Raw genomic sequence first — 25,582 nt, forward strand, 5'->3', positions numbered from 1 at the left:
TGCCTGTTGAGCCCAAGGATTTGCTTTCCAGATCCCACAAGGGAGCTTTACTCCTGGACAGAATTAGAATCAGAGAATATCCTGAATTATGTCATGGAGTCCAGCTCCTGGCTCTGCACAGAACAGCCCCAAAAATCACACCAGAGTTTGTCCAAACAGACCAGAGGTTCTGGCTGATGAATGATTCTGAATTTGAGTGCTGGGGAGGAGCTTGAGTCTTTGACCTGCATTTATGTAATGCAGCATTTCTTCTGTTGTAACAAATAAAAAAAGGCAATAAAAGAACTCAGTCAGGTCATTGAATTAGCTGATTCCACCCCATAGCCATCTTGCCCGAGTTGTGCCAAAGGCTTTCCATGGAGATGTCAACCCTAATCCAAGCCAAATTAGGGATGCTGGGGTTTTTTCCTAAAAATTGAGTGGAAAAACTTTAATCCGGGTCAGGTCTGAACTCTCTGAAGATGCAAGAAAAGTTTTGGTGTTTCTCTGCCTCCCTCCTGGTGTGGTGGGTCCTGGGTGTCCTTGTTTCTGCTCAGAGAAGGCTGAGCCTTTCTTGTGGCTTTGCTGTAATGTGCTTCACCACCCTCACAGGGAAGAATTTCATGGAATAGATTGGATGTGTTGGGTAGGCAAACACCACCACACATGGAGATACTTTTCTTGTGTTTGTAGGGAGTATTTTTCAGAAAACTCAAGCTGTGGTCTTTAATGATTTTTTTTCCCAACCTAAAGTTGTTGCTGTTTTTGACACAATTGTCCAATTCCTTTGTGCAGAGTTAATTTCTTTAAGGGATCAAAGCACAAACACTGGGTTTTGTTTCAGAGTCACTTGTGCTTTTTGCTGCCTATCTCTTTTCTTCAAAGATCCATTTTCTAAAGTCTTGTCTAATCCTAGTGAAGCTGTTCTGGTGTTGAATGCCTTCTTAATCTGTCCTTCCCACTTCTCTTCCAGGTTTTTATATAACCGAATGGGATATTGGAGTGACTGGTCCATTCCAATCCTTGTTACAACTGCTGCTGGCTTTACCTACATTACAGTGTTGTTGGTGAGTAGAGTGAAATCCCATTTCTTAGAGGTTTGTGTGTTTGCCCTGGAAAGGCCATGAGCTTCTCAGACCATCTACAAGTTGAGCAATTTTCCCTCAGAAGTGCTTTCTTTCTCATTCTCTTTCTCTAAGCCTTCAGTTGCATAAATGAAGTGAAAAATTGATGGTCTTTGATGTCAGCTGATCAAAACTAGAAGACCAGTATCCTCAGAGGAGGATTACAGCTCTTGTTTCCCAGAGTATGGCTCAGTTTGCACTTCCAGGCACAAGTGGAAGTTGTTTCTCTTCATCCCAGGGTGTTGGTGACCTTAAGGTGGTGTCCATTCAGGTGGCCACACACCAGCACTGCTTCCTTCAGCCCTGGAGGCTGTGCACCCCTGGGCCAGGCTCTCAATTCCCCGTACCTTGGAGGGCAGAGCCTTCTCCTCCACATCCTTGTATTTGGAGAGGATCTGCTGAGCCATCCTCCCTCCATTCCTGCTGGCTGCCCTGGCTCGTGTGGTTGTCCCCTTGGATGGTGACTTGTCCCTGTGTGCCCAAACACTTCAGGGTGGTGATGTGCCTCTGCCTGACTCTTGGTTTCTCCCTCCCAGATCCTGGCACTGTGTCACATAGCTGTGGGACAGCAGATGAACCTGCACTGGCTGCACAAGGTAAATCTCAGCCTCAAAGGGAGCAGAACTTGGGAATGCAGGAGCCTGAGGGGCAGGCTGAGTGTGGCACTCGCTGTCACTGTGTCTCTGGGAAGAGCATGAAATGTCTGTGGAATGTGTGGCCTCATGAGCAAACTGCTCAGAGGGGCTGTCAAAGCCTGGGCACAAGAATTTGGTGGCTTTTGGCCCTTGCTGATGGAGGGGCCACCTGTGGAGATGGAGAAACACCCATAGTTAGAGCAGCCTGATTCAATCCCAGCTCAGGTGCTCCATGAACCTCTGTGGGGCTCCTTTCTGTGCTGAACCCAGCGCTGGAGAGGGGCTGAGCAGACATGAGGCTGTGCTTGAGGAACCAGCTGGAAAAGCCTTGGGAGAAGATCTGGGTGTTAAAACTGGGGGTGTGCAACGTGCAGCGTGAGGTTTGCTGGGCCCAAGGAGATTTGTGTGTAGAGCAGTTTGAAAAACACTGCTGTGAAACAGGAGAGAAGATGTTTGGAGCACAGAAGGGGAGAGGAAGGGTGTGTAGGGAGAGAAAACGGGTTGGCAGGATCCCATTGTGGCTGGCAGTCTGCTGATTGGAAATGGAGGCACAGGTCCTGAGTCTGCCAATACACAGCTCCTCCTACAGTTCTGCATGTGATGAGGTCTTGTAGGATCAGAGCCTGAAAACCTCCCAGGGAGAACAGAGGCCTCCCCACCCTCCCTTTTTCTCTTACTTTTTTTTTTTTTCCTTTCCTTAGAGATGATAGAAATTATGCTTCCTCAGGGGAAGAGGATGCAATCAGAGAGGGGGCAGGGACTGTCAGACTGTTGCTCCAAAATAAATTATCAGTTCTTGAGTCTGACATATGTTTCTTCATCAGGGATAGTGGTGTTTTTCAGACATGCTGGTGGGTTTAGATGAGTAAGTCCAGAAGAGGGCTGTGTTGGTGGCAATCAGTTCTACCCTATGGATTCCAACCTTTCCTTTGCTTGTTCCAAAGAACCCCACTTTCCATCACTGCTCAGATGTGTTGCTCTGTCTCTTCCCTTCCCCACACCTCCCTCAGCTTCCTAAGGAGGTTGAGATACAAGACTGGAATAAGTTAATGTTTTTTCTCTGAACTATACTGAATGAACTTCAAATATAGATTAAAGTGTGTGGGAAAGACTGATATGTGCAAACCACACAGCTCCTTCCAGTTTTCTCCTGTAATTCTGTGCAAAGAGCTGAGGGTTGTACTCCAAGTTGAAGATGGCTGTGAGGGGAGGAGAAGAAGCAGTAAATTAAAGCTGATGTGAGGAGGAAAGGCTTTGTGTCCTGACACCTCTGTGCCACACAGAACTGCCACATCAAGGGGAATTAGGGCTGTAGAAGGAAGAATCCTGTCTATGTGTACCAAAGTGGTTCCTGTAAATGCTGGGAATGTGGGATTTTATTTGCTGGTCTGAGGTATGAAGTAAACCTGAAGTTGCCCTAGAGGTGTCCTGTGTAACCGAGAGGATGAGTTCAGTTCTGGGGATCAATTTCCTGCCAAGCTCTCCCACACACATTCTGGATCTGCAGCAGCATCCTTTGACTCTGGCTGATCAGCAGAGAGTGGGGAATTATTTTTAGACAGACAGCCCAGATTTTTACCCTTTACAGCTGGCGTTATTTCTGGGACACTTTTGGATGGTTTGAACTTTTTACCTTCACCATGGAGGTCACGTTTTCATTTTGACTGCTTTGCTCAGACCTCTGAGTGCTTCCACGTGAGAGGGAGGCTGGGGGAGGTCCTGATGGGCTGGATCTTGGTCTGTCACCTCAATGCCACCACTGTCCTCTCCAGAGTCTCTTCTCAAGCCCCAGTTTCTAGCAGGTTACAAATGACAGCACGTGAGCCTAAACTCTTTCCCCATGGGTCTTCATGCTGGTTGTTTTAGGCTTTTTATTACATGCAAAGGTTTCCTCTCTCCATTTCCCCATCTATAAAATTTTTATGATAACCACAGCCTCCAGCCTGTAAATACCCTCTGATTTGTTGCAGATTGGCCTGGTGACAACCTTGATAACTACTGTGGTGACCATGTCATCGATAGCACAGCTTTGGGACGACGAGTGGGACATGGTATTTATTTCACTGCAGGTCAGTTGTCTGCAAGGATGCTTGCCTGGGAGAAGAGGGGTCAGTGCAGCTGAATTCCGTAGGGTTTATGAATTTCTGTAGGATGAAGCTCTGTCTTGATGTTTGTCACTCCCCAAATTGAAATCTTGGCAATGAGAAAATTGTTTAAAGAAAGACTTGTGGTATCCTGCAGGGCTGTAGAAATAGCAGAGGAAAATACTGACAAAAATGTTAATTTCTTGCTAGAGCTGCCCTCTTCCTCAAAAAAGAGTCCAAAAATATTTTGCCCATTTTGCTCAGGAGGTGATCACTGACGTGCATTTGGGAGTATGCAAATCCATGCAAATGCAGGGGGTGGAAATGGCATTCACACAAGTGACTAACATTTCTCAGAAGTGCTTTATTTTATTGGGGTTTTTTTTAAGATTTATGCAGGGAATTGGAGAGCAGAAGCATGACTCAGATGATACATCTCCAACTTTGTGTCATGGTGATGCACCCTGGTGATAAACAGTCCAGTGTGTTCAGAGAATTCTAGAAGAGTTTGAGTTGGAAGGCACCTTACACATCATCCAATTCCCACCCCTGCCATGGCCAGGGACATCTTCCACTATCCCAGGCTGCTCCAAGCTCTGTCCAGCCTGGCCTTGGACACTGTCAGGGATCCAGGGACATCCACAGCTTCTCTGGGCACCCTGTGCCAGTGTTTCACCATCCTCATCATAATTTTTTCCATTATATTTAGTCTGAAGCTACACCATTCCAGTTTAAACCATTCCCCCATGTCCTGCTGCAGCTGGCCCTAATAAAGCCTGTCCACAATTTTCTTACAGACTCCCTTTAAGTCCTGGAAAGCCACAATAAGTTGTCCCTGGAGCCTTCTGGACACCTCCGGTGCTCTGTCTCCAGCAGCCCTTTACCCAGTTATCTGTGTTATTCAGAGAGCTGTTCCCCTGTAAGACAGTTAGAGCATTCCTCCTTTCCCTTCAGATTGGCCTCAATGCCAAAGGCAACAGCAGGATTTGCAGGAAGCAATGGTCAAAGCAGCTGCAGGAGGCTGATGTAGGGATGGTGCAGAACCCAACTGGAAATGGAACCTGTGAGATCAATGAATTTGCAAGGTGCTGGGGTGTTTTTAATCATATCTGCTTCTCCTTTTGTTGTGCCCTGCAGGCCACAGCCCCTTTCTTGCATATAGGAGCCTTGGCAGCAGTGACAGCACTGTCGTGGTTGGTGGCAGGGCAGTTTGCACGGACAGAGAAAGCCAGTGAGTACCTCCTGGATCCTCTTGTTTCCTTTTTCCTTTTTTATTTTTTTAATAAGCCAAGAAGCTCTTTTCCTTCTCTCTTTTTGTTCCTGGATTGTTCTGTTTGTTTTTTTTAAAAAAAACATTAATATCTCCTGATCTTAAGATTATTTCAGACTCATTTTACTTGTGGAAGGCATATTACCTGGAAGTGTTTTCAGGCTTTTTGGTGCAGACATGGTGGTGTTAAAAATAGAAGAGAAGAACCAAAACCTGTGTGGGAACCTACAGTGACTTTTAATGGAAAATAGGATTTCAGTCTTTTGGAAATATCAGGTGCAGCTGCAGGCCTTGCTGCAAGCTTGTTCTTGCCATTTCTTCGTGGCATTTCAGCTTTTTTCCTGAGAAAATATCTATGGGGTTTTTTGATTTGATTTTCAGAGCCTGGTTGGTGTGTGGTGCTCCTGGGGTGAGCAGGAGCTGGGTCAGGATCAAATCCCATGTCTGCCTGGAGGTTTGGGTGCTGGAGACACCTTTGGGGTTCAGGACACAGCATGAGCTCCCTTAGCAAGGTGCCACTGAGTTCCTTGAGTGCTCTGTGAGTGATTGACAGCCCTGGCAGAGTTCCTAGAGTTACTTCTGGCTTGTGGGAACATGTGTGAATGAGCCTATTAGATGCTGGAAGCAAAAAGTAGTCTATTTATGAGTGAAACCAGATCAGTTGTGGCCAGGAGCAGAGCTGGGCTGTTCTGTCCTTCCCTTGAAAAAAGCCCACTTTCTCTATCTTGCATCCATTGCAAATATTTATTTTAAAGGGTTTGGGTTGGGGGTTTTTTGGATTTTTTTTTTCTTTTTGGAGGCTATCCCTTGAGTTCCAAAACCTTATTAAGGAGCTTGTAAAATATGAGTTTGGCCCCAAGCACTGCAGCACCATCACAACCCAGGGATTTACTTAAACACCTCCAACTTCATAAGTAAAACATAATTGCAGGTGAACTCAGTTCTGGCTGGCACAAACCTAAAGGCAGGAGCAGCTGAAGTGGCTTTGCCCTGGCTGAAGTGGGTGGTGTTGGTAAACTACCAATATAAACTTTAAATGCACCAGTGTGGCTTTTTGGCTTATTTTTAGCTCTGTGTGACTGATGAATTATTTCTGTTGCCAGGCAAGGCAAAATTTGGTGCTGTCCCACCCAAAGGGTGGAAAAGCCAGCAGTGTTTTGGGTTGCATTTCTGGGGGTTTAAGCAATTCACTTAACTTACTGTTTCCCCAATACAAACTGGAGTGAAAACCTCCTTCAGGACTTGATTTTTTTTTAATAGAAGATGTTTTTCCCTAAACACAGAGCTCTGCTCTTCTAGTAGAGGCTCTGACAGCAGATCAGTCTCTCCTCTGGAGGAAGACAGAGGTGTCCTGCCATTGCTCCTGTGGCAGGGGGAGGTCAGGGCCAGCTTTTTAACCAGCTCTTTGTCTCTGTTTGCATCCCAGCTTCCCAGATGCTGATGTTCACTGCATACCTGGCAGTTGTAGTTGCACTTTACCTCGTTCCCCTCACCATCTCCTCCCCCTGCATCATGGAGAAGAAGGCTCTGGGACCCAAGCCAGCCATCCTAGGGCACCGTGGGGCACCAATGGTGAGTAGTGATCAGAGCCTTTCTGCACAGAATCATAGAAACCTTCCTTTTCTCTTCTCTTAGGTGCCAAAACAATGCCACCATCGTTGGGGTGGCTTTTGCTTTCCCCAGGGCTCTGAAGAGCTTTGGTTTGTGCTGCCTGTGCAGGTGAAATAAAGAATCATTTGCTTTGCTACACAACTTCTTTTTATATTAAAAATAAGGGCAGTTAACCTGGCTGCTGGCCTGATTGAGAGCAACAAACACTCACAATAAACATCTTCTGTCAGAGCAGTGGAAAAGCTTTTGTGGGAAATAAATCTGTGTCAGGTCAGGTCGTCTTTCATTAAATCAAGCTTCAGCTTTCTTGTGTGGGCAGTGCAATAATGAGGTCTCATCTCCTGTATCTAGTTATTAAATCTCTAATGGCTTTTGCTTATAAGTTTATCCTCTTGTCCATGGCAGAGTTGTTTGTTTTTTTTCCTGTTTGTTTTGTGCTTTTTCACTTCCTTTCAGTCTGGTTGAGAAATTTCCTGAAAAGTTAGATTATGGATTCCCAGGTTTGGATGGGAAGGGACCTTAAAGCCCATTGAGTTGCAAGCCCTTGCCATGGGCAGGGTTGATTGTGGATGCTTTCCAAAATATGAGGATTAAAGCTATGCTTTATTTTATGTTTTAAACAGAACTGTTACTGCCTTGGCATGTTACTCACCTGGCATGATGGGACACTAATGCTGAAATCCAATGGGCTGGCAGATCCATGCTAAGCTCCACACAGGGAACTTCCAAAGGGCATTGCTTTTACACAAAAGGAAATTCCATTTTTTAGATATCCCTTTAATCCTGCCTTGTGTGTTTTTTTGTCCAGTTCTTGGTTCACAAGGAGATTAATACTGGAAAGGAGAGATAAGAGAGGAAAAATTAATTAGAAAAAAGCCCTAAAATGATGGCTGTATATCTAAAAGGACAAAAAAATACCCTTAAATCTTGTTGATGAAACAAGAGATCAGATATTTTCATGCATAATCACAGAGTCCCAGAATGTTTTGGGCTGAAAGGGACCTTAAAGACCACCTTGTTCCAAACCCCTGCCGTGGGCAGTGATATTTTCCCCAGACTTGCCAGAGGTTTGCAGTGACTGCAATTAATTTGGAATAAAATTTGGTTCTTCTGCTCAAGCTTCTTCATTAACCTCCCAAACAAACGATGCCATGAGTTTCTTTTTTAAGCCCTGGCTGCTAATTAAGGGAAAGACACAAAGTGGTGATGTCCAGCTGCAGCAAGGTTGTGCTGCTCTAACACAGTTTCATAATCTTCTTTAAGGAAGGTCCCCAAAGAGCTCCTGCCTCTGAATGCATTTGCAATGGATTTCTAAGCACAAAAATAACCAAAATGAGTTAATTCACTGTAATTTTCTAGAAATTACTTGCTGTGTCTCTGCAGCAGGAAGAAATGAATAGTAGCCTGATTTTTGCAGGGGATGAGGCTCTCAAAGCAAGCACAGAGAGGAGGAAGAACGTCTAGAAATGCTGTGCTGGGTCTGTCTGGCTCTCAGTGATGTGGGCATGGTTTATAAAAGAGAAGAGGTTTGGAAATTGTGTTGCTTTATGCTTTTTTCTTTAAGAAAATGGTTGCAACCATTGTTGCAAACCTGGATTTAGGTTTTAAACATAACATACACCTGAATATATTGTACCAATGAAGTATCCCATAAAAAAAAACCTGGAGGGAGACAGAGAGAAATACAAGCACAAAGACTGTGCATTTATTTAATTCTTGCAGTTTGGCTGTAAAGCCCTTTTTAAAAAATAACATTTATCTCAGAAATTAACTCCTGTAACAGCAGCTGTCCCACTTGGATGCATCTTTGCCTTAAACATGCTTAATTTAGGGCTTCAGCTCCATCTTTCTTGGAGGAATAGACAGGCTGGGAGGATGGAAATCTCTGTATCTCAGATTTTCCTTTCTCACAAAAACCATCACATTTCAGGGTTTATAAATCCCTGGTACAGAGCAATCCTGCCTCCAGAGTGGTGCCACCTCTGGGAAGAGGCAGCATCTGATTTTAGTGTGAAAGGTTAAATCTGCTTTCCTGGCTTTTCCTGAGCTATGCCATCAGTGTAGGGCTTGTGCAGCTCCCTCTGGGCTTGGATGGACCGAGGGCTGCGGGAATGGGCAGGGCAGCTTTGGATCAGTGATGGACTCACTGGGAGAGGCAATTACTGATGTGAGGGTGGCAGCTTGGGGACTCACCACCTGCTCACAGGAGATCTGTCTTTGCCTGAATGAAGGGTTGTAATCACAGAATCCAAGGATGGTTTGGTTTGGAAGGAACCTTGAAGATTATCTCATTCCTCTGCTCTGCCATGGGCAGGGCCATGTTCTGCTATTCCAGGTTGCTCCAAGCCCTGTCCAGCCTGGCCTTGGACACTTCCAGGGATCAAGGGGCAGCCACAGCTTCTTTGGGCAACCTGTGCCAGGGCCTCAGCACCCTCACAGCCAAGAATTCCATCCTAATATCCCATCTCTCCCTGCCCTCTGGCAGTTTAAAGCCATTCCCTGTGTCCTGTCACTATTTGCCTGTGTAAAAAGTGCTCTTTAAATACTGTAAGGCTGCAATGAGTTCCCCTTGGAGCCTCTTCAGGTACTGGGAGGTTCTGTGAGATCTCCCCAGAGCCTTTTCCAGGCTGAACAATCTCTGATCTCCCACCCTGTCTTTGTAGGAGAGGTTTTTATAGGGGGGTGGGTGCAAAAAGCAAATATTGAGCCCTGTACTGTAGAGAGAGCATCGCCTTGCAGGGTTATCCTGCAGAAACCAGAGATGGTGAGAGCAATCCCAGGCGATCTGAGCAAGTGTGGCTGGGATTCTGCAGATCCTTGTGGCTGCTGCTCTCTGCTGACAGCTCTGGGAATGGGTGCAGAGCTGCTCTTGGAGCTCGACCTTGGGTGACCCAGCGCTGGGCTGTGTGCTGGGGCTGTCGCCTCTGCCTTCGCCTAAACAAGTCTGGCTTTGACTGGGAGCTGTTTTAGGGAGATAATGTGCCTCTGTGCTGCCTTTGTTGAGCAAACATAAAAATGAACTTGTATTGATGTGTGGCTGGAGCCAGAGGAATTCAGGGCTGAGATACCGGGGCTGGGTGAAGGTTAGTGCTGACATTTGCTCTGATTGTTTTACCCTAAAGCTTTGCTGGCCTGAGGCTGTGAAGTGATCAGAAAACAAATGTCTCTTAGAGACACTCTAAATGCTTTAGCAAGTTTTTATTTTTATTATTTTATTGTATTTTGCTTGCATGTTGCAATTAGGCCTCTGCCCTTAATTATTCCTCTTTCCAACCCCTGAGTAAATCATGGGTTGTGAATGCTCATTGTGTGCTGATGGAACTGATACTGGTGGTGGAAAAACAGGGTGTTACAGGTGCTCTAAACCTGGAAAAAAATGGGGGAAAAGGTAATTTATTTTTCAAAAATAACTAAATTTTGATCTGCTTGTGATTCAGTGCAGAAAACCTGCCAGATTTTCTCTCTGTAGTTGTATTTTTTTTTTTCTGGTCTGCTTGTTGTTTTTCCATGGGTGTTTTGGGAGTAGCTACACTGTACTGCTTTTGTGGAAAAGCAAAGTGTTTGTCTTCACACCATTTTTATTTTAAACAAACCCTAATTCTGTCACCATCTGCTCCATTCAACAGGAAAGAATTTCAAATAAAATCTGACTCCTTATCTCCAAGAGCCACAGGGATAAATTTTGTAGGTTTAAGGCTGTTTTTTAATTGTTAAAACTAACTAGAACACTTGTTATTAAAGAAACTGATTTTTAGATTAATAGATGGCTTATGGAATGAGCAGATGTGGGAGTAAAATGTGTCTTAAAAAAAGTGGTGTTGAGTTGTTCTTCATGGTATGAAAGAGACAGGAATTTTTGGGCACAGATAGGTGTGGAATAATAACATTTTGGCTTACTGAGGGCACCCTGGTATCTCCAAACCCTTCTCCAGCATTCTTACTGATGTTGCTTTGTAAACTTCCCTCATGCTACTGATCTCTCATTGCTTTTTTTTTGGTTTTTCCTAATAGTTGGCACCAGAAAACACTCTGATGTCCTTCCAGAAGGCAGTGGAGCAGAAGGTGTATGGAGTCCAGGCTGATGTGGTATTGAGGTAAATCAGTCTAGTTTGGGACTGTCTGTGGATAATCCAGCCAGGAATGGTCCAGCATATCCCATGTGTCTGATCGTTGCAGCTTCTTCCCACTGGAAAGGGCTGTGCTGGTGAATTTGTCCAGTAACTCCTGTCTGTCTCCATTTGTAACCCACAGAATCTGTTGATTATTTCACTGAGGTGATGGGGAGAGGTGGAGTTGTCCAGGTGGGGGAACCTGGATCCCTTTGGCATCTTCATTTGCAAGAAGGCTGTAGTTTATCCCAGAGCCTGTTTTATTGCAGTGAAACACAGCCTGGCCTTGGGAAGAGCAGAGCTGTTAAATGTGATTTTTTTCTGGGATAATCCTGGTGCAGACAGAGCAGAGATCCCAAATTGACTTTGTTGCACAGGAGGGTCTTTACCAACCTTGAAAAACCATCCCAGGAATGCACCAGAAGGAAGCCCTTCCTCCTCCTTCTCCTCCCTCACATGGCATCAGTGCTGGGGAAGGAGGAACCTGGTGACTGTCAGAAAGTCACTCCTTGCTGGCAAATGTTGAGCTGAGTTGACAAGACCAATTAAAAGGCAACTTAGGATTATTTCAAGAGCCGTGCTTTGTTCCAGGAGTTTGGTATTCCTTAATATTCCTGCTCCCAGTTTGTCCCAGTTCCACTTACAAACATAAGAAAGACTCAAAGCAGATATTTTATTTTTTCCCTGACTACTTGGGAGGTTCATGTTGATGGACAGATATTTTTGCCTGGTGGAAGGAAGTTGAATTGTTACTTGCTTTCTTTATACTTTGCATATCTTTTTTGAGAGAAAATGATCTGAAAACTGAAGGAATTTCTTCCCCCTGGTGAATGGAAGGTCACTGTGGAAGGATGAAGTATGAATTGGGATGTATGTTACACAATTCTGGTTTTTTCCAAAATTAGTTCATCAGCTGCTGTGAGGGGACAAGTGCTTGACTGCCCAGCTCCCAGATGAGCACATGGCTCATGTGGCTGAATCCATTAACACTGGCCAAGGAGAAAGGTGGGCTTAGGGAGGAGGAGAGCTGGAAAAGCTCCAAGATCTCTCCCCATTGCCACTCCTCAGCCATCCCAGAGGAGCACTCCAGGCATGAACAATGCCCTAGATGGCTCAGTTTCCTGAGCCCTCTCCAGGAGACCCAAGTGTCTTCAGAAGAAGAGGATTTCATTGACTTTCAGACTGAAAAGGGGGATATTGGTGCAGCTGGCAGCACCCTTGGGAAGGGTCTGCAGCGCAACACCCATAGCTGCCCTTGTCCCTCAGAAAGATCCTCTTGTGCCTGTGGCTGGATGGATCCATCCCTCCTGGAATATTTCCATGTTCTTCTAGGCATGTATCAGCATGGGTGGGCAGCTTGGACATGCAGTCAGAGCCAGAAGAACCTGCTCCATACCCATTCCACATCCCAAACCAGTTTAAAGCCAGCTTTGCTCCAAGCAGCAGGAGCCTGGAATTGCTGCATTTTCCTCTCTCTCTTCTACCCCCTCCCACATCTGTTCTTCTAAAGCTCTGATTTTCCTCTCTGAATTATTGCTTCAAACGTGGGCCTGCCAAGACATTGTGGTTAGCCCTGAGTGGTGATGGGTGACTCCATGAGGGGAAGGATTGGAAAGGAGGGAGCAAATGTCAAGTGCCCTATAGGATTTCTGCACTGTGGTTAACGCTTAGCAGTTCTCTGCTCTTCTATGAGATGTTAAACTCAAGCTGCTGTCTCTAAACACTTCGTTCTGCAGTTGCTTGGCATTTTTTCTTTTTTCTTTTTTCTTTTTTTATTTTTAACTGTATTTATTAAACTCCTTCCGACTGCAGCAGCGTGGGATTGCCACGTCAGCGGGTTGCTTTGGGCTGGGGGGGAAGGAGTTGGCACAGCACAGGCCAGAAATAGCAAATAAAGATGCCAGTGACCTTTGTGAGAAGGGACTTCTGAGGGCAGTGGTAAAGCTGAGGCAACGTTTGCTCCATCATCTAAAATTGGGTTTTGTTTTCCCTCTGGGAACCAGCTCTGGGTTGTCTCCTAATTCAAATGGGATTTGTCATTTCACCCCATCTCCTTTTCAGACTTTATCCGAGTCTCCTGTTAGGAAGATGGGCTCCTTGCTTTGGAAAATATCATTGTTATCAGGCTGGCTGCTCTGGGTTTGTCCTGATTTCTGGTCACAGAAAATGGAGTGATTACCACTGATCTGGTCACAGAAAATGGAGTGGAAGAAAGTTTAAAGAGTGTTTTATAATTTTCCAGAACCATTATTCTGTAATTTCTTGATGACTTAAAAGCCCCAGGGCATGCATATGGCTGTTTCATCTGAGAGGTGTGTTTTTTGTTTTTGAATGCATGAACTTAAATCATGTGGGCATGGAACCAGTTTTCAATTGGAGAAGGCAATTTCAGAGCATTTTTGGTAGGTTGGAACCCTTGCATCTTGCTGAAAGCCTGATGTTCACATATAGTCTGAGAAGCTTTGAAAATCTGCCTCATCATCTGCTGTGAACAGTTTGAGGAGAATTTGTTAGTGTTTGTGCACCAGGGAAACCTGTGATGTTTTTGGGAGCTGCAGAAGCTTTGATGAGCATTCAGGGTGCTCTTGTCCAAGCAATCTGAGTTGGAAATTTTTGAGGGGTAAAGGGGAAGAGAGAGGGAGAGATGGATGAGGCATGGACAGGGTTATGTCAGTGTAGGAATGACTGCCAACATCTGCAGGTATCTAAGAGATATTTGCCTCTTGAGGAGGCTGGGGATTTCTAAGGCTGGTTGAAACCTTCCTAAGGATTTTGGTGAGAGAGGCTGGAGTGGGAAGGGGAATTTCTCTTCTCCACCTGTAACAGGGCCTGTCTTTGCAGCTATGATGGGGTGCCCTTTCTGATGCATGACAAGACTCTCAGGAGAACAACAAACGTGGAGGAAGTGTTTCCAGAGCGAGCCTACGAGCACTGCTCCATGTTCAACTGGACTGACCTGGAGAAGCTCAATGCTGGAGAGTGGTTCCTGCAGGTGGGTTCTGTGGAGACATGGCACGACAGTCTGTGCCCAGGTCCTCTTTGAGGGGGAAGGGTGTAGATCCATCTCCTTGGTGATGTGGTGCAGCTGGACCACACTTAGTTCTGTCTCTACTAAACTTAGATTTGGTCTAAACTGTGTTTTCTGTGCCTTTTCTGCCACCTGGAAGAAGAGGCCTTAAGGCAGCGTGTAATACACTGATATTTTCTTTTTTCTTTTTTTTTTTTAATTTACTTTTGGGATAATCATCTTCACAAAGAAAAAGAAGAAATTCAGCCTTTGCACTGGGGGGGTCTGGACTTTGTGGCAGTAATCCTGGGATGTGCTATGCTTTCAGAATGACCCTTTCTGGACAGCAGGGTCTCTCTCAAGGGCTGACTACTTGGAGGCTGCCAACCAGTCAGTCTGCAGGCTGGAAGATATGCTGGAGGTGATCAAGGACAACACATCCCTCATCCTGAACTTCCAGGACCTTCCAGCAGCTCATCCCTACTACAGCACTTACATCAACATCACCCTGGAAACCATCCTGGCATCAGGAATTCGGCAGCAGGCTGTGAGTTCTGTGGGGTTGGGGATGTTTCCAAAACTGGCCTCCTTATGGTTTCCATGAATCCCTGGGTGTCTCCAGTTGGGCATCAACGCCTGAGTGATTCACTTGGGTTTGAAATGCCACTCAGTGCCAGGAAGTCATGCTGGGCACTATGCCAGCAGTCCCAGAGGCTGGAATGGATCACCTGGTGCAGCTCAGGAGAGGTTCTCTCAGGGTGTAAGGAAACTGGTTCTCCCTCTTCTCTTTTTTTTTTTTTTTTTTTTTTAAGCCCCCTCTAAGTCCACAATGGAAATGAAGAGCAAGAGAAAAATAGTTGAAACATAGATGTGGGGGTGTGAAGTGGGATTACTCCCTCAGGTTTTTGGTTCCCTGTTGGAAATCCATGTGGCTGCTTCTGTGCTGCTCTGATGCTTTGGTAGATGAGTGTCACTGAGTTATTAAGACCAGACTGGAGCAGCCTGGTCTAAAGCAAAGAGTTGGAATGGCAAGGGGTTGGAATGAAATGACTTTAAAGGTCCCTTTCTACCCAGAGCACTCTGTGATTCCATGATCCACTTTACCTCTGGCAGCTGAGCATGAGCTATTGATGTAACCCACTTTGGAAGTGTGGTATGATCTTAGGGAATTCCATGACCTGGGCTGGAGTGTTCCCAGATTTGGGAACCACCTTTGCCATAACCTGTGCCCTGTCTCACTCCCTCCTCAGGTGATGTGGCTGCCAGACACAGAGAGACAGCTGGTCAGACAGGTTGCTCCAGGTTTCCAGCAGACTTCTGGCCTCAAGCTGGATGCAGAGCGCCTGAGGGAGAAGGGCATCGTGAAGCTCAACCTGCGGTACACCAAGGTCACCAACGAAGATGTCAGGTACAGCCCTGTGGGAGAGCCCACTGCATCCTCTCCTGAGCATCCCAGCCTGTCCTGCCTGCACAGAGGCATCTGTTCAGATGGATTTCCTCTTGCAAGCTTGAGCTGGGCAAGCTTTTCCCTCCCCATCATCCAGAATTCAGGCTGTTTCTGCGAGCACACAGCTGCCTCTGACATCTCTACGTGCTATCCCAGGATATGATGATCCTCTTTGAAATACAAATGTATGAATTGGCTGATCCTTATTGCACTCACAGCTCTGGGAAAAAGTGAAGGCCTTTCACACTGAGTTCCCTCTGAGTGCTGCTTCATCCTCATTAGCAGCTGCCCTTTGCTTCCGTTCCTCTGCTCCAGAGCTGCTACCATGGAATTTTGATTAATCCAAAGTCTGGATATGCTTTCAGAAATTTCTTTGCAGAAAGAGTAATTCCTGTCCTGTATCTTCTATTCAGACTGATCAGCTCTTCTCTGTAATGACCCTGGTACAGCAAGGGTTTCCTGCCCTTCTGCTCGAGCCTCTATTTGAACTGTGTGGTGTTTTAGCTCTCGGCTTTGCCCCCTTTCTCAGGGAGGGCAGATTGTTTCTAGTAGAGCTTTTCTGGTTTTTTAAGTTTAAATTAAACACGTTTGCAGAGGAGAAATGTCTCCAAAGGAGCTGTCTTGCTGCATGTTAGAGCTGGAAGCAGGGAAGAGCTGAGCCTACAGCTGTTTGAGTGGCCCTGTTCAGGGTGATCCAGCTGTCTTTCCATGGCTGCCAGCAGTCAGTCAAGCTCCCCACCCTTAAAACTAAGTCTGTGCTTTACCTGCAGAATAATTCCTGCTTATTTTCCCCCTTACCTATTTGCTCTATCCCATGGAAAGGGCCCTGTGCCAGCTCACTCATCTATCCCAGTTCATCAGCCCCAGTCTCCCATCAGTCCCACCTCAGCTGGCTCCAAAATCAGAGCTGTCACCTGAATGTTCCTGGAGCCCTGTGATGGCCAGTCAAATGTGGCTGCAGTCCTGGTTTAACACAGTTCTCTCAATTCTCCCCAAAACCAGCACTTGGATGCAACCTTGCTGCACCACCCCTGCCCTAGAGCACCCCTTTGGAGCAGCTTGATCCTGGTGTGAGCTTGGAGATGTCCACACCTTGTACTGTGGCCTTCCACCTCAGAATGTCAGTATTAAATTGCAGGGATTAATTGGTGCTGCCCATGTGAGGGAGATTGATTATTGATGCTTCTGCTTCACAGAGAAGGAAACAGAGCAATTTATACAAATTAGCTGGGTAGCAGTGCTTGGTTTGCTGCTGGCAGCTCCTGGACCCAAGCTTGCTGTTTTAGCTGCTTGGAAAATAACCTCAGGAGGCTGGAAGGTGTAACTCTGCAACTGTCCCCAAACAAGGGCATAGAAGTTGTAGGAATTGATGTTGGAGACAGGTCTGTCAGTGTTTAATTAAGCAAATTGCTCCTGAAGTGTTACAGGCGTCTGAGGCAGATGCTAATTTTGCATCAGCATGATGAGATGGTGGTTCCAGAAACACACCATGTCCATCATTCCTGGGGAAGCATCTGAGATGGTCCATGGCCTGTGCCAGACAGCAGCCAAGAGGTGAGGAAAGCTGTCAGGATCAAACCATTGGCTTGCAGTGCCCTTGGGTTGCTCATGAAGTGACCCCACCCTAATAAAAACCCGATTTCACGCAATTCAAACCCGATAACCTGCGATTGCAGTTGGTGGCAAGAGCTCTCCTCTTGGAGGTGACAGTCTGAGGTTTGTGGGGGTCCTGCATGTCACTCTGTGTGTCCCCTGGCAGGGACTACGCCATGGCCAACCTGAGTGTGAACCTGTACACGGTGAACGAGCCCTGGCTGTTCTCCATCCTGTGGTGTGCCGGCGTCCCCTCGGTCACGTCCGACAGCTCCCACCTCCTCCGCAAGGTGCCTTTCCCCATCTGGCTCATGGTAAGCACCACCTTGGGAAGGGGCTGGGAAGCTCCTGGGAGAAGGAAATGCTGTGAGAGGTGTTGAGCACAGCGCTGTGTCCACTGGGATTTTCCAGGGAGGTGTGGTTGGGCTTGAGGGTTTTCCCTCTCTGTACAGCTGAGGTGGTAACAGGTCAGTGCTCCTCCTGCACAATCCCTTTGGATGGCCTTGTCTCTCCCCATACAGTTTGGGTGGGATCCTTGGAGATTGCAGTGCCTTCCCTATTTAACCCACGTGATTTTTCCAGTTTTCCTCTGAGGGAAAAGCAGCTTTGCAGACCTGCTGAGCATGTCAGAGTTGCAGGATAAGGAGGCACAGTGGTGAACCAGCAAACCAGGCCTCTGTGTTCTGGCCAAGTTGCAAAGTTAGGTTTTTGCCTGTTCTAAATCCCAAACTGAGGGCAAGTTTTACTTCTGGCTGTCACATTGTTGGACAAAGAACAGGTAGAGACCCAGCGATGATGGTTCAGCTGGGCATAGCTGGTGAGATGACCACTTAGATTGGCACCTGGAACCAGACCTACCAGTGCCTGAAAGGACAGAAATTGCACTTACAGCATGGGGGCTGTGCCTAAAAGCTCCCATCTGCACTTAAACCAGCCCCTGCATGTCTCACAGGGATTTATTTCCATTTCCCCCCCAACCTGGATTGCCAAACAGCACTTTGCCATCACCCCAAGGTACAGCTGAGGTAGGAAACTTCCAGCCTACAGAGCTCTGAGAAGATGTCAGTACACAAAAGGAGGGAGAGTTTTGAATTGTTCCTGTTGTCAGTTTTCCCTGATAGTTTTGGATGACAGCCTGGCATTAGGAAGGTCATAAATGTTGTGATTTACACCAGACCCCTGCAGCTCTGTGCTTTTCTTGCTCCTTGGTGGTAACTTCAGCCATGTGTGGTCTCCCTGTGATTGCACAAACCCAAATGTTTAAGGTCTGCTTCTGTTTTGTGTCTTGCAGCCTCCAGACGAGTACCACCTAATCTGGATCACGTCTGATCTCATTTCATTTCTCATAATTGTAGGAGTTTTTATATTCCAGAAGTAAGTTTGTTACAGCTCTGCTCTTGTGTGTTTGTGATCTGTGTTTTTGTTCAGATTGTTGGGTGGAGATGGGAGAGAGGAGCACCCTGACCCTCAGTTGTTTGATTGAAATACCAGGGGAAATATTTATTAAAAAGTCCTTGCAAACAAGAATTCCACTCCCTTGACGGGATGTAGAATTGGATGCACCTTTTGAGAAGAGTGAGAGATCACAAATTAGTAGTGTCAGATGCCTTGCTTTGCTCCTAAAATGTGTGGAAGAGAAACTGTAAATGCTTTAGGGAAATGGATGTTCAGAAAGATATCAAAATGCTTTAAAGGAAGAAGAGGAGAGGAGTTTTGAGATTCCGCCATTATAGTGTTCAAAAAGAGCATGTTACAGTTTTCTTAAATCAGTTTGTTCCTGTTTGGATGAAGAAGGAATAGAAATATTATGGAATCATGGAAAGATTTGGGTTGGAAGTGACCTTAAAGATCATTTAGTTCCAACCCCCCTGCCATAGGCAGGGAATTATTGTGGGAAACATCATGGTACAGCAAATCAAATCAGTTGCTTAGTTAGAAAGAAGAAGGAGAAACTCTGCTGCCAGAAGTTGGACTTTTTCTGCAGCAAAAGGCTTGTTCTTCCAAGAGCCTTGTGCAGGACAGACCCATTTCCCTGATGTTCCAGTTTCTCCACCACATGAAAGAATTGGTGGGAGGGTTGAGGATATAGCAAAACCAAATCAGGGCACAATTGCCTAACTGTCACCTGCTGATGTGATTCAGCTCTGGGAGACGGGGCTTGGTATTTGGTCTGTGGTGTCACAGTTGATTTTTCTGGTGGGTTTTTTTGTTTGTTTATTTGTTTGGTCAGTTTGGTTTGTTTGTTTGTTTTTTTCCCCAAGTTCTTTTTGGGGCAAACCAGAACTTCTTCCTTCACGTGAGGATGAGGGGGTGGGTGGGAGCAGAGGCACTGCTTTGTTCTCGTCGTCTCTCCTCTGCATGGCTTCTCTCTCCTCTGTAGCCATGGGTAGGGATTGCTCCCACTCTGCTGCTCCAGCCTCCTGACAGGATCGTGGCAGCCCCTGCAGAGGGAAATACCCACTGTGATGACTTCTAACTAATCTCTTTTTGCCTCTTTGCCTTGTTTATTTTCTTACTGCTCTGACTGTTGTGCATGTTCCTCCTCTTTCTCTCTCTGCTGCATTCTGGCATCTCACAGCTATCACATGATCAGGTAATTCTGGTGCTTTCCTCCTCTTTCTCTTTTTCATTCAGCCTTCCTTTCTCTCTTTCTCCCTCTCTGCTATGGCTTCACTGCAGATGGACAGGGTAGGATGCAGCTTTTCCTGATGCTTTCCCCCATCTGGCTTCAGGAAGGGGGACCATGAGGGTTTGAACATTGCCTAGTCCATAGCCATGGGCACCATGGAAGTCTGATGCTGAAGCCAGTGGATGTTTTGAAGGCAATCTGATCTTATCTTACAACGATCTAAGTCACAGCCTTTTAAAACAGCACAGTTCTGAGGTCCTGGGACACGTGGTAATTGGGAGATTCCCAGAGGATGTAATGCTTTCTCAGTGGAAATAATCCCACACAAAACAGCCCCTTCCTCTTTGTATTTACCAGAGGTGTTTGAGACCAACCTCTTCTAAATTGGCTGATTCTAATGAAAATCATGGAACCTGTTCAGTTATATAAAGTAATGTCTCTCCAATTCTCTGAATGAGTGGTGCTGATAGCTGGAAAGGTTTGGCTCATCAGTTGGTGTCCTCAGTGCTTGGGATCTTCCCAAGTTACACCACTGTGAAACTGGAAATGCTGGAAAGGCAGTGTGAAAATACAGAGCACTGCACTTGGGGAGGGAATGATCCTGGGGCGCTGGGTTTGAAGCACCATCAATCAGAATCCAGGATTTCTCCTGGCACTGCCTATTCCCATTCCCTTGGAGGGAAGCACTGTCACTTGTCTGCAGTAAAGCCTTCACTGCCTCTCTGTTTGGACCAAACTCTCCATGTTTTCCCTTCTCCATTGCTCCTGCTCTGTGCCATGGGGTTGTATTCCTGAGGATTTGGTTGTCCCACTGCCTCGGGGTCGGGGTTGGCTCCTGCAGGTGTCCATGAGGTGCCTTGGATCACGGTGTTAGGCATCTCCCCAAAATCTGCCTGGCTGTGGGGCTAGGCTGAGCCCTCCTGTGGGTGCAGGGAGGTTGGGTGTTGTCCCCTTCTCACCTCCCCCTTGCTCGTGGATGAGGAGAAGGCAGGGAGGAGGAGCTGGGCAGGCTTTAGGCAGGAGCAGGCACAGGATGGGGACTCTGCAGCTGGCTTGGCTCTGTGCTCGCTCCATCGTACCACCTCAGTGCTGATCAACCCCATTTTTTCCTCGACCTGCCCCTCTCCCACCGCCTCTCCATGGCATTGAGCATCTGCCCTCCCACCCCAGGGTCTGGCCATGACCCTAACCCAGTCTATGCTGTCTCTGTGTTGTTGTCCCAGTATTTTTTAGTCTGTTCCCACCCCGTGTCCGTCTGGTCTGCTCTGACGCCAACCTCCCAGAACAGGACCTTCCTGCTGTCTCTCTGGCCTTTTTGCACGCTGCTGTCCCAAACCTGGTCCATCACAACAGAGTCCAAGGGGGTAGGAGAGGTGCTCTTTTCTATTCAACCAGCTTTTTGGAGTCCCCAAGGCTACTGAGCACAGCACAGATGGTGGTGGTTGGAGTTGGATCGTGGTTAAATGTACTGGTGGCTCTTCTAGGAGGACATTTCAAAGCACCCCTGAAAGATGGGGTTACCCTCTCCTGACTCTGTCAGAGCAATGCACCCCTGTGAGAGGAGCCATCGTCTCCTTGTGCATGTTTTACCATCCTGGCTCTGCCCACAGCCACCACAGGAGATGCAGAGCAAAGGCAGGAGGAGAAAAGCCCTTGGTCCCTGCACCCCTTTGAGGCTGGGCTCTCTGTGCCTCAGAATGACCTGTGTCCTCCATGGGATGGCTGGGATCTGTGGGGAAAAGGTTACTTTTGTCCAAACAGCCCAGCCTGATGCTGAAAATCCTGGTGTGGTGGGCAAAGAAAAGGCTTCTTGTTGTACCAATGTGTTTTGGTCCTGATTTAAGTTTAAGGAGGGTCTTAATCCTGTGAGATCTTACAACCATGTTGGCCTTAGTGGGATCTGTCTACAGGGGACTAAGGCCAAAAATTATATTCTTCCAGGTAGGAGTGGCTCAGTTTAGATGATGATGATGATAGAAGATTTTTTTTTTATTTTGTTTTATACTTTAATGTCTTTGCCTCTTTGTGCTTCCTCTGCATTGCTTCTGTCCATGGGTCTGTGAGTTGTGTCGTGTTGCCATCCCACCCCTTCTTTTCTGTGTAGCCTTCATCTGCACCCTGGTCAAAGCCTGATGGTCACCATCCAGTGTCAACCACTGGGAGTTGGAAAGGGGGTGGAAACTCCACAAAACTGACACCAGCTAGATTTTCCTGGAAAAAAAAGTTGCAGAACCTCTTTTGTGGGTATTGATTTGTCAGGCTGATGCTGTAGATGCAGGCTGGAGATTTGTGGGCTCCTCATATCTTCTGCTCCTGGGGCTGGGTAGGGGGTTAGAAATTGAAGAGAAGGTGATTGTCAGTTGTAAATGAATAAATAATCACCTTCTCTTGTGTGGGTGAGCCACTAGATGGTGCCAGCAGATCAGAAACTTCACAAGCCACCCTAAAACCCTGCTGCTTCTTTATCAAATAGTTTTAGGGCATCCCTGGCAGTGCAGGGAAAGTGGGATTTCCTGGTGGGTCAGTGGGGTGTGGGCTATGAAAGCCTGGATGAAACACCACCCTTTTGTGGTGGGATCTTGGGTACAGCTGCCTTGGCTGAGCCCACCAAGCCATGTTTTCCCCCATTCCAGCAGCCCATCTTTTCCTCCTAATGAGGGGCTGCTGCTCTCCATGTCCCCAAGTGCCACATCCACATGGCTGTTAAATCCCTCCAGAGATGGGGACTCCACCACTGCTCCCAGCAGCCTGTGCCAGGTCTGGACAGTCCTTTTGGGGAAAAAGTATTTCCTAATATCAAATCTGAATCTCCCTGGCACAATCTGAGGCCATTTCCTTGCTGTGTCTCAGGTTTGAGACTTTAAATTGCCTGAGCTCTCTTCTCCCACAAGCCTTACCATGGCACTCGGTGAGGGAAAGGTTGTGGTTTCTTTACTTGCCTTGTTCTCCTGTTCTGTTCCCTCGAAGTTAAAATACCTCTGTCTCCTTTGAACCACTGTAGAGGGCTTTAGGACAGCTGCAAATTAGTTCTTGGGTCTGTGAGCCCATGTGGCTAATTCCTGGGTGGAATTAGGGTGCTCAAGGTGGTTAAAGATGCCTGAGGTAACACTCTCATCTCTGAACATCCTCCTACCACATGGGGTTGTGTAGGTGCAAGGGAGCAAAGGGACTTGGTGGTGGCCACTTGTGTGGAGGCTGATCCTGTGTCTGGAGAGAGCAGTCCCTGAAGCTGTGCTCCTGTCTTGCAGGTGGCGCCTGGGAAGCATCAGGACCTACAACCCGGAGCAGATCATGCTCAGCGCTGCCGTGCGCCGCTCCAGCCAGGATGTCAAAGTCATGAAGGAGAAGCTGATCTTCTCAGGTAGGGATGGGGCTGCTGAGGGAGGAGGTGGTCTTGATTCAGGGGTCTTTTCCTGCTGTGGGTCAGGGGCACTGGACTGACCTTGCTGCAGTGCACTTGTGGGATATGGGCATGGCTCATGGGGCTTGGAATGAGATTATCCTTAAGGTCCTTTCCAACCTGAACCATTCTGTGATTCTGTGATCCATCCCAAGCTGGCTCAGGTCTGAGCACTGATATGCTCAGAAATCCTGCATTTAGCCTCCCAAATTGTCCCATCTTACACTGTCCCACATCTTTTCTACTCTGCTTTGTCAAAAGCCATAAAACTAAATAATGGCATATGTGACCACAAATATGGTGATGAGTTTGAGGTGGACCTGGAATTCACTGGCATTAGAGATTGAGGGGTTCCTGATATCCTTGTGCTCCTCCCAGAGTTCATTTCTGTTGGGACACATTGGTAATGTGTCCATCACATGCCACCTCTAAGAAAGATCTCAAAAATTTGAGCAAAGATGGAGATGTTTAGCTTTAAAAGGTTAAATGTGGTGCATGAAGCTGGAAAACTCACTTTGAAGGAATGTGAATATAATCCTTCCACCCCCTGAGCTTTGTTATGGGTTTTCTTTTTTTGTATTTAGGGTCTGGAGAGGCCCAGCAGGGATCAGGGTTTAGTGCACTGGGCACAGACACAGCAAAAAGGCAACTTTGCTTATTGTGTGAAATGCCAGCCAGAGGTGGTGAAAATCAGGTGTAAATCCAGGGAACCCAGACAAGGAAGCAGTTGGGCACTGCAGAATTGAGCTTCCCCACCATGTCCTAGACATAAAACATCCCAGACATAAAATATCCTTAGAGCTGGGCATGCAGATTGAAGATTTGTGCCTCTGAAATGACTGTTCTTGCCTAGGGTGGGTGTTTGCCATTAAAACAGTGGTGCGTGCAGGTTTTTCCCAGTGAAACCAGTGACTGGAGTCAGTCCTTTTTCAGAATGGCCATTTGGGAAGGGATTGGGTTCCAGTGCTCTGTACCATTCTCCCACAGGTGACTTGCTCAACCTGTGACAATGACATCAGGTGTGGGGGAGATCCAGCTCTGCCTCTGGTGGTGGCAGGATGGTGAAGGGCTGAAATGTAGAGCTGAGCTCCCAAGTGGAGGCAGATCTGCTCAGAACTGGTTATAGAGTGCAGTGTTCCTAATTCCCCATAGGATCAGATGGGTCCCATGTGCTGGGATTGCTGCTCAGTGCCTCAGTTTCCCCATCCAGGGGGGATGCTCCTGTGACCACCCTGTGGTGACATCCCTGCTTTCTGTGCCCTTCCCAGAGATCAACAACGGCGTGGAGACCACGGACGAGCTGTCCTTCTGCTCCGAGAACGGCTATGCCAACGAGCTGGTGACACCCACGGATCACCGGGACACCAAGCTGCGGCTCAGCTGAGGGCTCTGCCGCGCCCTGCGGCAGCGAGAGCCGTGCTCTCCTGCTTCCCGGGGGATGGCAACCTCTGAGGAACTGCTGGTCGGGCAGAAACCCCGTCCCACTCCCCACCACTGGCTGCTCCACCTCCCTGGTTGTGAGGCTGGGGGGCTTATTTTTGTAAATATGTAGAAAATCTGAATTTTTTTGTCTTTTTTTTGTTTGTTTGTTTTTTGAGTGTATAATTTTTCCAGGGCATGAGTGGAAATACCATGTTCATTAAATCCTCAACCTTATGGCTGAAGTTCTTTGAATCTTGATGTGAGAGCCTGAGTCCCCCTGGGGGTTCTGGGAGCAACACGTTGGACGTGTGTCCCTTTCTCCTCCTTTCCCTAATCCAGTCCTTCCCTTGGTGCAGCGACTGTGTAGCTGAATGTTGTGATGTTCTTGTGAAGTGTTGATTTTGTTATGGTTTCTATTTTTTTGTTCCCCCTTCATTCTCCCTTTTCCTGGACAATGAAATTGTAGTTCTGATGCCACAGGAGGCTGTTGGGAGAAGAGAAGCTTTCCTAGGAGAGGAATTCACGCTGCTCTTCCCTGCTGAAGTTCAAAGCCAGGAAAGGGGTTGCACTGGCTCAGTGCAACTTCTCCTTGTCCCACCCTCCTTCCCCAAAGCCTGGATGCTCGATGGGGAATGGCCTTCTTGGAATGTCCTGCCAGAGTTTTGAAGGCAAAACCTGAGCATTTTGCTTTAGATTGGTTTCTGCTGGCAGCAGTTTTTGATTTTTTTTCCCCTTTTTTTCTCTCTTCTCCCTAAGGTGGGCTCTGCTGGGAGCCTGGGTGGCTTTGGAGAAGCAATGCCATGGGCACCATCACTGCTGGGGTCTGGCTGAAGTGCCTGCCACTCCAAGTGGCATTTGCAGTCACTCCTTGCTTCCCTTCTGGAAGAGGAGGTGGTGGTGCAGTGGGAGCTTCCCCTCTCTGGGCCAAGGAGATGCCTGGGGGTGCAGAAGCTGTAAATAGTTTGGCAGGCGGAGCAGCCCCGGGATATAATTTATTCCTGCAAGGAGACCTTTGCTCCTTGCTGTAAAAGCAGGATCTTTAAAGCTGCACATTCATGTCCTCCAAAGGAGCGATGGTCTTGCAGCAGATGCTGACGAGCTCATGAAGGTAGGAGCTCCCATCAGCAAGTTTCCAATGCAAAAGGCTTTAAACCAAAAGCTTAGACCACAGGTTAAAAGTTTAAAATTATTTTAAAAAAAGGAGAGGAGAAGACAGTTTGGAGGATGCTGATACACATCATGTTCCACATGCAAAGGCACAAGAGAAATAGC

At 47.1% G+C, this 25,582-nt stretch overlaps 1 protein-coding gene across 6 annotated transcripts in view; it reads left to right on the top strand.

Annotated features, from left to right (window-relative positions):
• GDPD5 (glycerophosphodiester phosphodiesterase domain containing 5) overlaps nt 1-24,544 on the top strand; it is a 100,597-nt gene extending 76,053 nt beyond the window's left edge. For 5 of the 6 annotated variants that reach the window (XM_085078055.1, XM_085078070.1, XM_085078056.1 and 2 more), the window contains exons 4-17: nt 953-1,046; nt 1,640-1,699; nt 3,709-3,807; nt 4,960-5,053; nt 6,519-6,664; nt 10,715-10,797; nt 13,654-13,804; nt 14,148-14,366; nt 15,070-15,227; nt 17,026-17,173; nt 18,151-18,233; nt 19,438-19,452; nt 22,737-22,849; nt 24,157-24,544. In XM_085078055.1, coding sequence (XP_084934181.1) covers nt 953-1,046; nt 1,640-1,699; nt 3,709-3,807; nt 4,960-5,053; nt 6,519-6,664; nt 10,715-10,797; nt 13,654-13,804; nt 14,148-14,366; nt 15,070-15,227; nt 17,026-17,173; nt 18,151-18,233; nt 19,438-19,452; nt 22,737-22,849; nt 24,157-24,272 — 1,579 coding nt within the window. In that variant the 3' untranslated portion in view covers nt 24,273-24,544. The remainder of the gene's footprint in view (nt 1-952; nt 1,047-1,639; nt 1,700-3,708; nt 3,808-4,959; nt 5,054-6,518; nt 6,665-10,714; nt 10,798-13,653; nt 13,805-14,147; nt 14,367-15,069; nt 15,228-17,025; nt 17,174-18,150; nt 18,234-19,437; nt 19,453-22,736; nt 22,850-24,156) is intronic. The other variant, XM_085078086.1, reaches the window with a different exon arrangement.
• The last annotated feature ends 1,038 nt before the right edge of the window (nt 24,545-25,582 follow it).

This window comes from Lichenostomus cassidix, chromosome 1, assembly GCF_008360975.1.
Source record: "Lichenostomus cassidix isolate B80296 chromosome 1, HeHo_3.0, whole genome shotgun sequence".
NCBI classification, from domain to species: Eukaryota; Metazoa; Chordata; class Aves; order Passeriformes; family Meliphagidae; genus Lichenostomus; species Lichenostomus cassidix.